This window comes from Lagenorhynchus albirostris, chromosome 1, assembly GCF_949774975.1.
Source record: "Lagenorhynchus albirostris chromosome 1, mLagAlb1.1, whole genome shotgun sequence".
Classification (NCBI taxonomy): domain Eukaryota; kingdom Metazoa; phylum Chordata; class Mammalia; order Artiodactyla; family Delphinidae; genus Lagenorhynchus; species Lagenorhynchus albirostris.
Window position 1 is genome coordinate 11,005,029 of NC_083095.1, and position 15,129 is coordinate 11,020,157.

At 38.5% G+C, this 15,129-nt stretch overlaps 1 protein-coding gene across 3 annotated transcripts in view; it reads right to left on the reverse strand.

Annotated features, from left to right (window-relative positions):
• The window catches only part of UNC79 (unc-79 homolog, NALCN channel complex subunit), a 199,861-nt gene that overhangs the window by 86,524 nt on the left and 98,208 nt on the right, over positions 1-15,129 (reverse strand). For 2 of the 3 annotated variants that reach the window (XM_060165773.1, XM_060165764.1), the window contains exons 18-23: positions 14,336-14,415; positions 14,103-14,251; positions 11,859-12,016; positions 7,124-7,305; positions 5,159-5,360; positions 4,183-4,362 (exon numbers count right to left, since the gene is read on the reverse strand). In XM_060165773.1, coding sequence (XP_060021756.1) covers positions 4,183-4,362; positions 5,159-5,360; positions 7,124-7,305; positions 11,859-12,016; positions 14,103-14,251; positions 14,336-14,415 — 951 coding nt within the window. Of the gene's footprint in view, positions 1-2,659; positions 2,726-4,182; positions 4,363-5,158; positions 5,361-7,123; positions 7,306-11,858; positions 12,017-14,102; positions 14,252-14,335; positions 14,416-15,129 lie in introns of all 3 variants that reach the window. The other variant, XM_060165753.1, reaches the window with a different exon arrangement.

Genomic DNA, 15,129 nt, shown 5'->3' on the forward strand with positions numbered 1-15,129 from the left:
TATTGTCGTTATTAACATTATATACCTACTATTGTTTAATTATTCATCCCAGGGGATGAGGAAGAAGATATAACTAAGTTTCCCATGATCACATGGGGTTGATACCAATTTTCCAGTACGGTCCAATGGTAACCTACCATAACTGCTGCATTATATTCAATTAATATTCAACAGGTGTTCTGAATCACCAAAAGCAAAGAATTCCTGGTTCTCACAACATCAGTGAAAAAACAGCTTATATCTAATTATAATTATACCAAATTCAGACTGGCAGGTAAAATTGTATATTTCATCAATTGGGATTAAATGAAGGTGCTGAGCTCCTGCTAGCATTACCACACATGCCTTGCAAGAGAGATCAAGACATCTGGGCTTGAGACCCAGATCTGTCACCAACAAGCTTGTGAAACTTGTTCCTTTCTGGGAACCTCAGTTTCCTCTTCTGGAAAATGAGAATGTTAACATATCTCTAATGTTTCAGCTATGAGAGTCTATGAATTTTACTTATATGCACAAAGGCCTTTGATTTGACTCATAAAAGTCACAGAGGGGGCTTCCCTGGTGGCGTAGTGGTTGAGAGTCCACCTGCCAATGCAGGGGACACGGGTTCGTGCCCCGGTCCGGGAAGATCCCACATGCCGTGGAGCGGCTAGGCCTGTGAGCCATGGCCACTGAGCCTGCGTGTCCGGAGCCTGTGCTCCGCAACGGCAGAGGCCACAACAGTGAGAGGCCCGTGTACCGCAAAAAAAAAAAAAAAAAAAAAGTCACAGAGGAATGCAACTCTTCAGTAGCCTTGCAGAGTTTACCCTCTATACAAGTGCATTTCTGCTGTAAAATTTGCTGTGGGCAATATGTAAATGCTAAGATCAGAGAGCCATAAACTGTAAATCCAGTGTCCAAAAGTTCAGCCTAAACAGCAACTAAAATTAAGTCTTGCTGCATAATTAAAGGACACCTGCTTTATTTCAGGCCTGATCAATAAGAGGTGTTGCACAGAGGAGCTCATTACTTGTACCAAACAAAAGCATGTTCGTTAAATAGCAAGGTCTTCGGTTTCCATTTAATTATTATCTTAAACCACTCTGTACAATCTTGTGATTATCCTGGCGTGTCTTTGCTTCCAAGTTAAAACACTCAGTGTTCAGTAAATAATAATGCAAAAATGAAAAACTAGTTTGAAATTGCCTTATAAGCTGAGCCACCTGTTTCCAAATCTAAGCAAGTTTTGCTCATGGTGGTGTCATGTAATTATCCTTCCAGAAGCATTAGCTTTATATTTAATTTAAACAATACTGTTATCTGCCCCTTTTCCATCTGATCACTTTTGATGGGACAATTAGACGCCTAAAGGCTTTTCTTCAAGAAACATATGTACGTGTTTTTCCAAAGAGATGTGAGAGGACTCCTACGGTTGGATTGTTAAAATGGATAATAATAATCAAAGACTAGCTTTTCAACTAAGCCTTAAGACAAAAAGAAAAGACAGGGTAAGATAAAGGTAACTTATGAAATTGCATAAGACCAATCTCAAAAAGACCTAACTGAAGGGAAAATGGATATTTTCACATTTTAAATGAAGCTCAGGATCAGAAATTCTTATTTTTATTCTTTTTTTTTTAAAAATCCCAGCACAATTGAGGCCCGAGTGATGCTCAAAACAAGGTAGAGGGACTCTGCCAAGTGTGTGCTCCCCTTTTCTCATCAATTTTAAAAGCAAAAATGCACTTAGGCCAACATCTGCCATGTGCATTCACAGTATTTAGGGCTCTCCCTCTTCCCCTCGTCTCCCACGCCTAACTGCTTCTCTTTCTACCATCGTTTTTACAACACGTTCTTGAAAGTCTCCTTACTTGAAATACTCTCCTTCTGAGGGTATCGGTACCATTCTGAAAAGTTTATTTTAAAACTACTCTTAGATGAAAAGCCAAACGTTGTATAGCATGATACATAGGTGGTAGTTACCAGGTTTGTTTTGGACAAATAAGCAGGTATTCAGAACCTCCACAATTTTCCCAGCAAGTATGGCATCACGTGTGTAGATAACATTCAGTCTGTAACAGGCTCGCCAGTGTCCCTTCAACCCTTAAGATACTTCATGATAAGTTAATCTATCAAGAACGTCAAAGGACAGTTACACTCTACCAAGCAGAATATGATCCCATGGTCCTCTAAACAATGGAAATCCTCCTTTCTCGAGAGACAGAAATGCATGTAAGAGTTGCAAAGAATCGGAAATGGCTAAGGGGATGAGTGAATGATGGTGGTTCAAATGTATAACCTTTTAAAATGTAAATGAAATGTTTTTCCTAGAGCAGATATATATGAACATAATATTTCTATGTGTAAAAACACATACAAATATAAGTACTAGGTATAGTTCTAGTCATACTGGCTCTCGGGGGAAAAGTGCATACTCAGGTAACATGATGCTTCTTACTGGACCATAAGTTAACAGGATCAAAAGTCGTCTGCCAATTTTAAGATGGAAAGAATTGCCATGTCAGGGGCTCAAACACTTGAGCATCTCGAAGGGGTAAAACCCTTCGAGCTTTCAAATCCTAAATACATTACTCTGGTCCAGTTAGAGACATCGTATTCTTTACCTCGTCCACCTGTGATAGACACTTGCACACGGCCCTTCAACGTCAGAAGTACCCACCTGGCATCTGTTCGGGTGTCCCACCGAGAGCTGGAGCAGACTGCTCATGCCTGGTCAACCTCACAGCTTAAAAATCAACAACAACTCTATTTAAATAAGCATTAAAAACAACTTGAGCCTAGAAAACATACTCAGTGCTAACTGCACTGGATAGCAGGAGCAAGTTTAGTTTTCATATTTGTAATTAACATCACATACAAGATGTTTACGTCACAGAAGTTCTGTGGCTTTCTTTGAATCTAAAGAACATCCTTTAATGTTACTTCAATTCTTATTCTTCAAAATTGTCATGTGAATCAATTAACAAGAAATAACAATAAATAAACTTTATATCCCAAACTGATTAGTTAGGTTATAAAAGAGCTGGGAAATTCATATAGAAATTGTAATTTATTGAATCTAGCTACTGGTTTCTAGAATCTGATGCAGTTTCACTGGGCCTAGCAATGCTAAAGGTTATTCTTAAATGGCCATCTGTTATTATCTTTGCTCCCTGAAAAGCTGGGTCATTGATTGCTTAAAGAGCTTTCATTGACTCTTCCAAAGTTCAAAATACCACATTTCCGTAGCTTGTCATAAAATAGAGAGAAATGCAATAAAAAAAATAAAATCATATTTATGATTAAAAATGGTTATGTTACATATAGCTGACTTCTAAGAAATGTCAATGAAAAAACAAACATTTCAGCTTCTGACAGGATAAGAAAATATGTTTTATGGTGTTATTTTATTAACTACATGACATTATTTAAAAATTAAATCATTTAATAAATGTTACAAGTTAGTATTATATTTAATGTACTTATTCACTAATATGATGATTTAGTTATGAATTTTTAATTATTTGTCATTCATGAGCCATTGCTAATCATTACAGTTCATCTAGTCATTTGGTAATTTTTTGTTTTCTTTAAAAGTGCAATATAAAAAAAGACCTTTAGAAAACAAGTATATATGGTCTTTTTTTAGTTGGCAATGATGTTTGTTTTTATTTATAAATTATCTGGTGAAGTTGGGCAGAAATTCAACTTATCAGCCTGTTTTTTCTTTTTTGAAAACACCATTATTATTGGTTTTCTAGGAGCTTGTTGGCTGGCTTTGTCATTCATGAAAAGAAAATGCATTCCAAAGTTCCACTGTACCCTCTTAGTTGCCATGGGTCTTGACAAAGTCTTATCCAGGAAGCTCTTAGGTTATAATGGTGGTAGTGGAAACTTTCATATTCTAGGACTTAGGAGCAAACGCTTCTCCTGCATCTCATGCCATGCATCAACGGACTTAACTGCCTTCTACATTTCAAAACAATCTACTGCTGGATCGGGGATTTGTTTCACCAGCAACTGGGAAAAGCCACCCAGGGCATTGACACACCTGAGGGGACCCTCTAGGGAATGTGAAGGCCAATGCAGCTGAAGGAGCTCAGTTTGCTAAATACACTACTCTCTGTGAACATTCAACAAGACATGTCAGCCTCAGAAAGACATCAAACAGATTTAAGGGAAGGATGGAAGAAGATACTCAACGGATTTTGGAGGTTAGGGTCTCAGGGAGGGAGAGCGCCCTCTTGGACTCCGCGGGCCCTTTCACGCTGTCTCTGAGGGAACGCACACTCTTCTGGCGGTTCCTTGCAAAACGAGCCCTCTTGATCTTCCACAATGCTGCATCACTGAGATTAGCGACATTGGTCCTCACAGCAGTGATAGCTTTGCAAAAGGAATTAGAGGTGATCATTTTCCTTAACTCGCTATGTTATACAAGTAGTTTGAAACAATCCATCTGTGTATATTTTCAATATTAAAAGTCATCTTCCATGAATACATTTCTCATTCATCTATCTCCCTCTATGATAAGCCTTATATTAAAAAATCATGGCTATTACCTATTTTGACTATCATTTATCATTTTTCTGTTTAGACCGTAAGATTAAAGTATCTAATTTTGTTATCATGGGATAAATAGTTGAGTGCCCAAAGTCTTTCCTCCATCTGTTTAGAGCTCCAGGTAACTGATTACTAAGCATGGAAGAGTAAATTTACAAAGTGCAAATATATCTCACAAAATTGCTCACGGACATTACAAACATGATGGTTGAATAATATTTAAGGAACACAGAGTCACAAATAGTTCTCATCGGTCCTCAAATAAATGAGATTTTTTTTTTCATTTTTTTTTTTGGACGCGCGACATGGCATGTGGGATCTTAGTTCCCCGACCGGGGATTGAACCCATGCCCCCTGCATTGGAAGTGTGGAGTCTTAACCACTGGACTGCCAGGGAAGTGCCTAAATGAGAAAAATTTTGATGTTGGAATGCCAGAAAATAGTTAACCTGCAGATTACCACAGTAGATATTCAATAAACATTTGATGAACTGAGTACATGAAGTCAAGGTATCCTCCATAATGGGAAATTAAACTACATGCGGAGTATCTTCTGTTTATCCAGCAAGCACCAGAATAGGAACTGTGACTGTTTAAAGCAAGTTCTTTGTTTTGCTTACTTGTAGGAAAAGGAAATTCTTTGTTACAATCCAAATGTAGCTGAGCTTCCAAAGAAAGCGTTTCAAATCTGTTGACAAAAAACTCCCAACTCAAAGCAGGAATATCTTGCTTAAGAAAATGCAAGAGTAAAAGCTTGCTCAATATTGTGGGTCGATCTTTAACCACAGTATCAAACTGGAAGTCAAGACAAAGACACAGACCCTGGGGAAAAGGTAAAAAAAAAAAAAAAAAGGCAAGTCAGATGTAAATACACCAAGCAAAGTCAGTGAAACAAGGCAGCCTCCTCAATCCATGCTTACAATGAAGAATGATTCAACTGAAATCTTCTTTGATTGCATTTTTGGTAGGGAAAAAAAAAAAAGCAGAAGAGGAGCTTCTCCTAATTGTTGAATATCTCTTGAATTTTGACTCAGAAATCTGAGCTAAATGTATATTATTGATTCTTCTGATGCATCGAATAATAACCACTTAATCCAAATACCCTCAGACCAGTGTTTCTTTCTTTAATGTCTGTAGTTTCTATTAAGAGAAGCGTACTTCCAAAACTACATTTTAGAATACACAAGAATATGGTCTTTAAATTCCCTTTCAATGCTAAATTCCATGATTCTAAAAGAAAGGAAAGTCATCTTGTCTTCTTGGAATGTGAGTGGAACATAGAATCTTAAGAAATCCAAGTTGGAATGGACTGAGCATCTATTTCTCTAGTATGTGAGTCTACCATTTCCCTTTTTTTAACTGAATGAAATTTTAAAACTAATTCATCCAATTATGCTATTAATTCATTCAACTCTCATCTAATGAGTGCCTCCTATGTTCCAAGCCCTGAGCGGGGGTTAGACATACAACTACCTTGTCTTATTAAGACCAACACAGAAGGACTATCCAGAAGACAACTGGGAATTTTTACATGGGGAGGTATGGGTCCACAAGCAGCAGAGCTCTACAATTTTTCAGATTCTGCATAGTTTGCCCTTTCTTCTTAGTCTTTTTTACAAGAGAAGCTCTTACACTGGTTTGGGAGACCTTGTGTACACACACACATATACACACACACACACACACTATTAAGAACATGGACATTATTATGAGTCAGACCTGAGTTTGTGCTGCCACTTATTAGCCGTGTGACTCTGAAAAAGTTACTTAAACTTTCTAACCCTCAACTTCTCTATCTGTAAAATGGGAACACACACAATATTATTGTGAGGATTAAATGAAGTAATGCATGATGGGACACTTCTCATACACTGCCCCGGAAACACAATACCTGTTTGACAAATGTTAGTTCTTGCCATTATTATTACTTTTAATAATAACAATATAATAATAAATCAGGTGCCAATGTGGAAAAACAGTAGATCAGGACTTTAGAGGTTCTAGTCTTGGTTCTCCCATGAATTCACTCTGTGTTCTTTGAAAAGTCACATTATCTCTCCGAGACTTGGTTTTTTCAAGTATAAAATAAAGGTGCCAAATAAGATAAATAAAGAACTCTCTCCAGGTCTCATATTTCATGTCTCTTTGATTTTACTTTGTGGTATTTCATTTCAGTAGTATATTTGCCATCTCTTGTTTTGCTTTGGTTTATATTATAATTCATCTGATTTCTCCTTGCATCTAGACTCAGTGACAAGGGCTTCTGCCCCAGGAGCCAGCTGAATGGTATAAAATAACCAACCTAGTTTAAAAATCTGCCACACACACAAAATTATACAATAATTACATCTGTCAGAAGTGATGGCAGCATAGGGACAAAGACTGGAAAGAAAGAATCAACAAATAAAAACAAGAGATCTGTTAATACAGTGTGGTTCTGGGATGCTTTTCTCGATGTAAAAATTTCCACTGTTACCATCATCATCAGTATTCTGTGTGTTTATGTGACAAATAACTCAATGAATTAGTAGAGTAGAGCAGAGCACCATCCGCAGAGCAGATAATGCACATCTGAGGGACGTCACCTGCAAGGCTGGCCTCTTTATGGTGTCAAGCAGGAGACCAGCCCTCGTAGCCACAGCTGGGTTGACGTCCTCCACAGCCGTCAGAAAGCAGCAGAAGGCGTGTGCCAGGGAGTACTTCAGCAGGTGGTTTTTGGTCACTGAATGAATATCCAGAAATCTACAAATTACAGCCACTTTTTCCACTGCAATGTCAAAGGCAGAGAACAAAAAAAATTGACATTTATTTAGACGGTCTGAGAAATGAGCCCACAGAGAAAAAGTTAACTCTGGGCCCCCCTACACTGATGTTAAATACCAAAAGGAAATTCTAATGCCACCTTTTTTTTTTAAATTTATTTATTTACTTATTTTTATTTTTGGCTGTGTTGGGTCTTCGTTTCTGTGCAAGGGCTTTCTCCAGTTGCGGCAAGCGGGGGCCACTCTTCATCGCGGTGCGTGGGCCTCTCACTGTCGCGGCCTCTCTTGTTGCGGAGCACAGGCTCCAGACGCGCAGGCTCAGTAGTTGTGGCTCACGGGCCCAGTTGCTCCGCGGCATGTGGGATCTTCCCAGACCAGGGCTCAAACCCGTGTCCCCTGCACTGGCAGGCAGATTCTCAACCACTGCGCCACCAGGGAAGCCCTAATGCCACCTTCTTTAGTGTTCCATTTTATCTGTGCAGCAGAGACCGTTTCTATGCAGTATAGTATTTTTATGTCAGGCAGCCTTGATTTAGTGCTGGGTTTTCTTTTCTTTTCTTTTCTTTTTAACGGTCTTTACCTTTGTTTAACTTTCAGCCACATTTCAAATTTTTCAAAATGCCTCCATGCTCATATCTTTGTCCATTCTATAGAGGTTCTGCAGACCACATAGGGATGTGGGACATGCCAACCAGGGCTGGCTCTAAGTCCTTAATATGTCATGAAGTGATATGACAACCAGTCTTCCTGGGGCTATAGAAGCCACATATTTCTTCCATGAAACAGATGCACCATTATTCTGCACATCTATATTAAATTATTCCAGCCACTCTTTAAACATAGCTTTATAAAAAGTTATAATGAATAGTGAAGCAATATAGTTCCATGCAAAGACATTTCAGGACTTTACTTAAGCTGTTTCAGCAGCCTAGATAGAATATTCTTTCTATTCTTTTCTGCTTATTGACATTCTACCATCCTTAAAGAGTCTGCTGCTGAAATTCTACTATTCTGTAAAGTCACTCTGACTTCCCAGAGTGGGCTTTCCATCCCACGAACTCCTGCAAAAATACTATTCATTTACCTATGGCATTTGTGTGTTCATATATAGCTATATGACATATCTTCTGTTGTCTGAATTATATCTATACCGTTATCTTCTGTTGTCTTGAATTATATTTATACTGTTATAGTTTCTTAACCTCTTACATGTTTATATTTGATCTCGTCAATTAAATTAGGAGCTTCTTGAGGGCAAGAATCTGCTCTTACACTCTTTGTATTGCTCCCATGATAACTAGTACATACAGTATTTATTCAGTAAATTCACTGATTCACTTATTTTTAATTAACCATAATGGAAAAGAATATGAAAAATATGTATAGGGTTTCCCTGGTGGTGCAGTGGTTGACAGTCCACCTGCCGATGCAGGGGACACGGGTTCGTGCCCCAGTCCGGGAAGATCCCATGTGCCGCAAAGCAGCTGGGCCCGTGAGCCACGGCCGCTAAGCCTGCGCGTCCGGAGCCTGTGCTCTGCAATGGGAGAGGCCACAACAGGGAGAGGCCTGCGTACTGCAAAAAACAAAAAAAAAACAAAACAAAAACTTCCCTCTTAGAACTGCTTTTGCTGCATCCCATAGATTTTGGGTCGCGTGTTTTCATTGTCATTTGTTTCTAGGTATTTTTTGATTTCCTCTTTGATTTCTTCAGTGATCTCTTGGTTATTAAGTAGTGTATTGTTTAGCTTCTATGTATTTCTATTTTTTACAGATTTTTTTCCGTAATTGATATCTAGTCTCATAGCATTGTGGTCAAAAAAGACACTTGATGTGATTTCAGTTTTCTTAAATTTACCAAGGCTTGATTTGTGACCCAAGATATGATCTATCCTGGAGAATGTTCCATGAGTACTTGAGAAGAAAGTGTATTCTGTTGTTTTTGGATGGATGTCCTATAAGTATCAATTAAGTCCACCTTGTTTAATGTATCATTTAAAGCTTGTGTTTCCTTATTTAGTTTCATCTTGGATGATCTGTCCATTGGTGAAAATGGGGTGTTAAAGTCCCCTACTATGATTGTGTTACTGTCAATTTCCCCTTTTATGGCTGTTAGCATTTGCCTTATGTATTGAGACGCTCCTATGTTGGGTGCATAAATATTTACAATTGTTATATCTTCTTCTTGGATTGATCCCTTGATCATTACGTAGTGTCTTTCTTTGTCTCTTGTAATTGTCTTTATTTTAAAGTCTATTTTGCCTGATATGAGAATTGCTACTCCAGCTTTCTTTTGATTTGCATTTGCATGGAATATCTTTTTCCATCCCCTCACTTTCAGTCTGTATGTGTCCCTAGGTCTGAAGTGGGTCTCTTGTAGACAGCATATATACAGCTCTTGTTTTTGTATCCATTCAGCCAGTCTATATCTTTTGGTTGGAGCATTTAATCCATTTACATTTAAGGTAGTTTTCAATATGTATGTTCTTATTACCATTTTCTTAATCGTTTTGGGTTTGTTATTGTAGGTCTTTTCCTTCTTTTGTGTTTCGTGCCCAGAGAAGTTCCTTTAGCATTTGCTGTAAAGCTGGTTTGGTGGTGCTGTATTCTCTTAGCTTTTGCTTGTCTGTAAAGCTTTTAAGTTCTCTGTCGAATCTGAATGAGATCCTTGCTGGGTAGAGTAATCTTGGTTGTAGGTTTTTCCCTTTCATTAGTTTAAATATGTCCTGCCAGTCCCTTCTGGCTTGCAGAGTTTCTGCTAAAAGATCAGCTGTTAACATTATGGGGATTCCTTGTATGTTATTTGTTGCTTTTCCCTTGCTGCTTTTAATATTTTTTCTTTGTATTTAATTTTTGATAGTTTGATTAGTATGTGTCTTGGCGTGTTTCTCCTTGGATTTATCCTGTATGGGACTCTCTGCGCTTCCTGGACTTGATTAACTATTCCTTTCCCATATTAGGGAAGTTTTCAACTATAATCTCTTCAAATATTTTCTCCATCCCTTTCTTTTTCTCTTCTTCTTCTGGGACCCCTATATAATTCGAATGTTGGTGTGTTTAATGTTGTCCCAGAGGTCTCTAAGACTGTCCTCAATTCTTTTCATTCTTTTTTCTTTATTCTGCTCTGTAGTAGTTATTTCCACTATTTTATCTTCCAGGTCACTTATCCGTTCTTCTGTCTCAGTTATTCTGCAATTGATTCCTTCTAGAGAGTTTTTAATGTCATTTATTGTGTTGTTCATCATTGTTTGGGAGGTGGCATTTAAATGGAACCTTGAATAGAAGAGGATTTCAGATGGAGAGCACAGAATGGCCAACACATGGATGAAGGGAAGCAGGAAGCAATGGAGAAACAGCAATGGTATATGTAGAAAGAAGAGTGGGAAATGAGGCTGCAAACACTTGCAGTTAGACCATGGAAAACTTTGAACGCCAGTTTAAGGAGTCTGAACTTTATTCTCTGGGCACCGAAAACCCATTAAAATTTTTTGAGTAGAAAAGCAACATAATCGGAGCTGTGATTCAGAAGATTAATTTGGCAATAATCTAATCCTTAAATTGTAATGAAAGAGCATAGTTAAATATTTACCTGCCTTATTTGTATTCAAATGCCTATAAAATGTGGCCAATACTATGTAGACTTTTGCTAGAAGGTTTTACTCTAATTTCATACAACATTATGTGCTATCACATAAATAAACCAGCCCCTGGGATTCATGGGGCATTAAAAGCAGGAACTCTTTGAAGTGGTCAGTTATTAGGGAACTGAACTCAAAGTAGAGTAGTTAACTCACCTGATGGAAGTTCCATTTCTCTGCTAAATTTTTGAGACACTAAAATATATGAAACCATTCTGATAAGGCACAGGTTGGTATGCCAACCCTGCTTGCTGCCCCCTGAGAACGGGAGTACCAGCAGATTAGGGTGACAGTGAGACCAGCAGATGCAAGACTAAGAGAACACATCCCAATTCCTTCCTTACCATGTTCCTCTGGGAACTTGCCATTCTAAGCAGTAGGAATTATACCCATCACTTCACCAGATTTGGTCACTGATGCTCCAATGGCAAGAGTACAACAGCAGAGCTTCTCAAACTTCACTGAATTACCTGGAGAACTTGTTAGAAAATATAGACTTCTGGTCTCACCTCCTGAGATTCTGATTCAGGAGGTCTAGGATGAGGCCCCAAAATATGCATTTTTACCAAACATTCCCAGGTACTCAAATGCAAGTAACCTATTAGGTGACTACATAATTTATTATTCAAGCCAGGACCCATCTGAGAGTAAACAAGGGTGCAATTAATAAATACACCTGGACAACAGGCATAAACTAGGACTATCCCAGACAAAACTAGACATGGTCAACCTACCTAAGGACCACTCTGAAAAATTCTATTATCAAGGGCTCAACTAAGTAGAGTCATCAAAGAACACTAGCAAGCAGGACAATGCCTTCTAAAAAGAAGGGAGGGGAAGGGAGGGCCAAAAAGAGATGTCATGACTGGACATCTGGTTCACCTTGTGACCCAGAGAGAATTTTTAAGCTAATACAGAGGTACCTGCTTCAAACCTCATCTTCCAGTCTTTGCTGTTGAAATTGCCATTAATGATTGTCCAAAAGATGTCAGCACCATGAGGAAGTGACAAAGCGTGAAGAAGGAGAGGAACTGCCAATGAAGATAGCTGGGAGAATTCAGATTTGACGACTCTCCACAGGCTGGGGAATCAAGAAGAAGCAAAGTGGTTACAGTTATGACAATCTTTCTAGGAAAAGAATCTTATTATCTTAGTTTGTGGGAAGTATAGTTAACAGAGGGCTGGTAGGGATGCTTTTGGTGAAATTCCACTCATTCACAAGAGTATAACCCTTGGAAAACCGTTCCTATGCTCTTTTCCTATGTTAATTTTTTTAAAGAAATTACTTTTATGTAATAACATAGGAGAACACTACCAGTTAACAGTGCATTTTTAACATAAAAGTTAAAAATTGTATATTATAAATGAAGGTACATAATTGAACAATGACTGTTAAATAATAACTGATATCAGTTATGTTAAGATGATGGGGTGATAAGTGATTTTTTTAATTTTTCCTCTTATTCTAGCAAAGAACAACTCTTTCTCTATTAAGAACAGCCTCTCCACCAACTGGCAGGGCTGTCAATCAAGTTCCCCCACCTTCTCTATCCTAATAATGAACACAAAACCCAGGGTGATCAATGTCATGAAGAGTGATTAGTCCGGGGGTGGGCACGTGACCCAAGCATGAGAGCGCTAGCATCCTTTTTCCAGGTTTTGATATGCACTCTGAAATCTCAAGAATGAAGTGTAATGTCAATCTAGGGCTGCTAGCAACCCTCTCTCTTTCCCACCTCACAGGAACAGCCTGAGGAGAAGAAGCCAGCACAGAGAGAACTAGGCTAAGTGATGGGGAGGGAGAAAGGGGCGGGGAAAGAGAGAGAGAAAAAAACAGAAGAGAGAGGTATCCCTGGTAACATCTTATGAGTACCTGCCATTCTTAAAACCAGACTACTACTGGTCAAAAACATACCTTAGCAAGTTTAAGCTAAGTCCCTATCATTGCATGCCAGAATAGTGCTGACTATATATTTCTAGTAATAATGTTTTCAAAATTTTTATTCAATTATTTAAAGTATGCCTTTTATTTCTTTTTGTTTTGTTTTCTATTTGGCTCCAGAGTTAATATCAGAATCAAAACTATGTTTGACTTTAAAAACTTATAATGCAGCACTAAGAGAAAGAAGAAGTGACACATTATCTCCGTTTTACAGAGAACATATTGAGGTACATGTCACTAGAGAGCCTTGTTTTTGAGAAGACGTACTAAAGCTATGGAATGAAAAGGAGTAACTTTCAAACACTGTGTGCTTCATCTTAATAGTAGAAATCAGACAAATATAGATCTAATCCCAACCCTGCCATTAATTGGCTGTGTAACCAAGCATAAATTTCTTAACTTCTCTGAACTTTTGTTTCCTCCCAATGCTGGTTGTATTAAATGAAATGATATGTAGTACTTATCACATAGTAGGTACTCAAAAAGCTTGAGCTACTGTTATTGTGTGATGAAGGATGATGATGCTTCCAGAGCACAACAGTAGGTCTTATATAAGAAGAATGTCCAAACAATTGCCCTCATGGAGGCTGCAACTTAGTTGAAGGAGGCAAAGCATATATATATATATATATATATACACACACATACATACAGCACTAGTAGAAAACCGTCTCAGTGACAAAAAATTCTGGATTTGGCCAGTAACATATAGCTCTCCCAGTTCTCTAAGGCAGTCTTGTTTGAAAAATGGAAGAGTGTCCCTTCCCCAAATCCCTACATTGTCCACCATGGCTTTTGTGTCAGGGTGGTACTTTGGGGGAAAAACCTGGGATACAAAGCCCAAAGGCTGAGGCAGAGATCCCACGGCATCAGCAATCCAAATGGCCTGGGTTCATATTTGGTAGAGATCGCTTTAATAACAACAAAAGTCAGCCCACCTAGAGTACACAATATTCTTAAGCCATCTAACAACTGAAAGGCATAAAATAATCCTTCTTTTGCCTTTTCTACTTCTAAAGTACCTAGCAAAGACAATTACTATTCTTCATATTGACATACTCAAAAATTAGACTACATAAAAGAAAGAAAAGTAGTTCCCATAGGTAATTAGCCTGTGCTGGCTAAGAGAAATAACCCAATGAGTTGGTAAGTCTTATTCTAAAATTGATTTTCACAGATAAAAGCCTAAAATATGAACAAACAAAAAGCTACTAGAAAGACATACCTTGCAATCAACATATGATCCTGAATATAGGCTAAAAACTGAGGATGATCTTTTCTAGCGCTGTATAAACACTCTCCGTGTAGACAGAGGATCTTCAGGCAATTGAGCATATTAAAAAGAATGTCTGGCTCTTCAAACTTGGCCATTTCCTATGCAAAGAACCACAAGTTTACTGAGTTATCTAAAACGGCAATGCTACTAAATATAATATTCAAATATTTCAAATAATATACCTGGAAAATGGTGTATATTAGTCTCAGCGTTACTGGAAGCTGCTGGTAGCAAAACTTTCTTTCAGTATCATTCTTTATTGCTGGGAAGAAATAATTACAAAGGTTAGCATAACTCCTTCCCCTCACCGTTCATGAATTGATCAAGACCATAAAACAAAGAGGAGTAAACACAGAAATAGAATATATTAAAAAGTGTTCATGTAATGGGTTTATTTGTTCTCCAAGGTAGCATATATCCTTTCCACGATGCAAGTGCAGGAAACCTTCTAGATTTAGGATCCTCAGCTTCTACCTTCCACTGTGTATTCAGATGTCTTTGATTCCCTGAGGCAACCCCAGCCCAGCCTATGCTCCTGTGGACAGCTATTTCTGCTGATACCTGGAAGGGGCTTAGGGCCTGCCGAGGTTTGCCCTTCTAACTGAAAGGGAGATAAGCAGGTATTAAAGAGAGATATGCAACTTATATTAGCACCTAAGGAGGGATTTACCCCAGGACTCAAGTGTACACTCTTTACACATGCACAGGACCCCCATGTGCAAAAAGGGAGGCTTTTAAAGAAGTCAAGCATATTCAGATCAGAGCTACTCATGGTTTTACCTTCTTGTGAGGAGCTCTAAAAAGACCTTTGGGACTTCCCCGGTGACAAAGTGGTTAAGAATCCACCTGCCGATGCAGGGGACATGGGTTTGATCCCTGGACCGGGAAGATCTCACATGCCGCGGAGTAACTGAGCCCGTGAGCCACCACTACTGAGCTTACGTGCCACAACTACTGAGCCCACGTGCTGCAACTA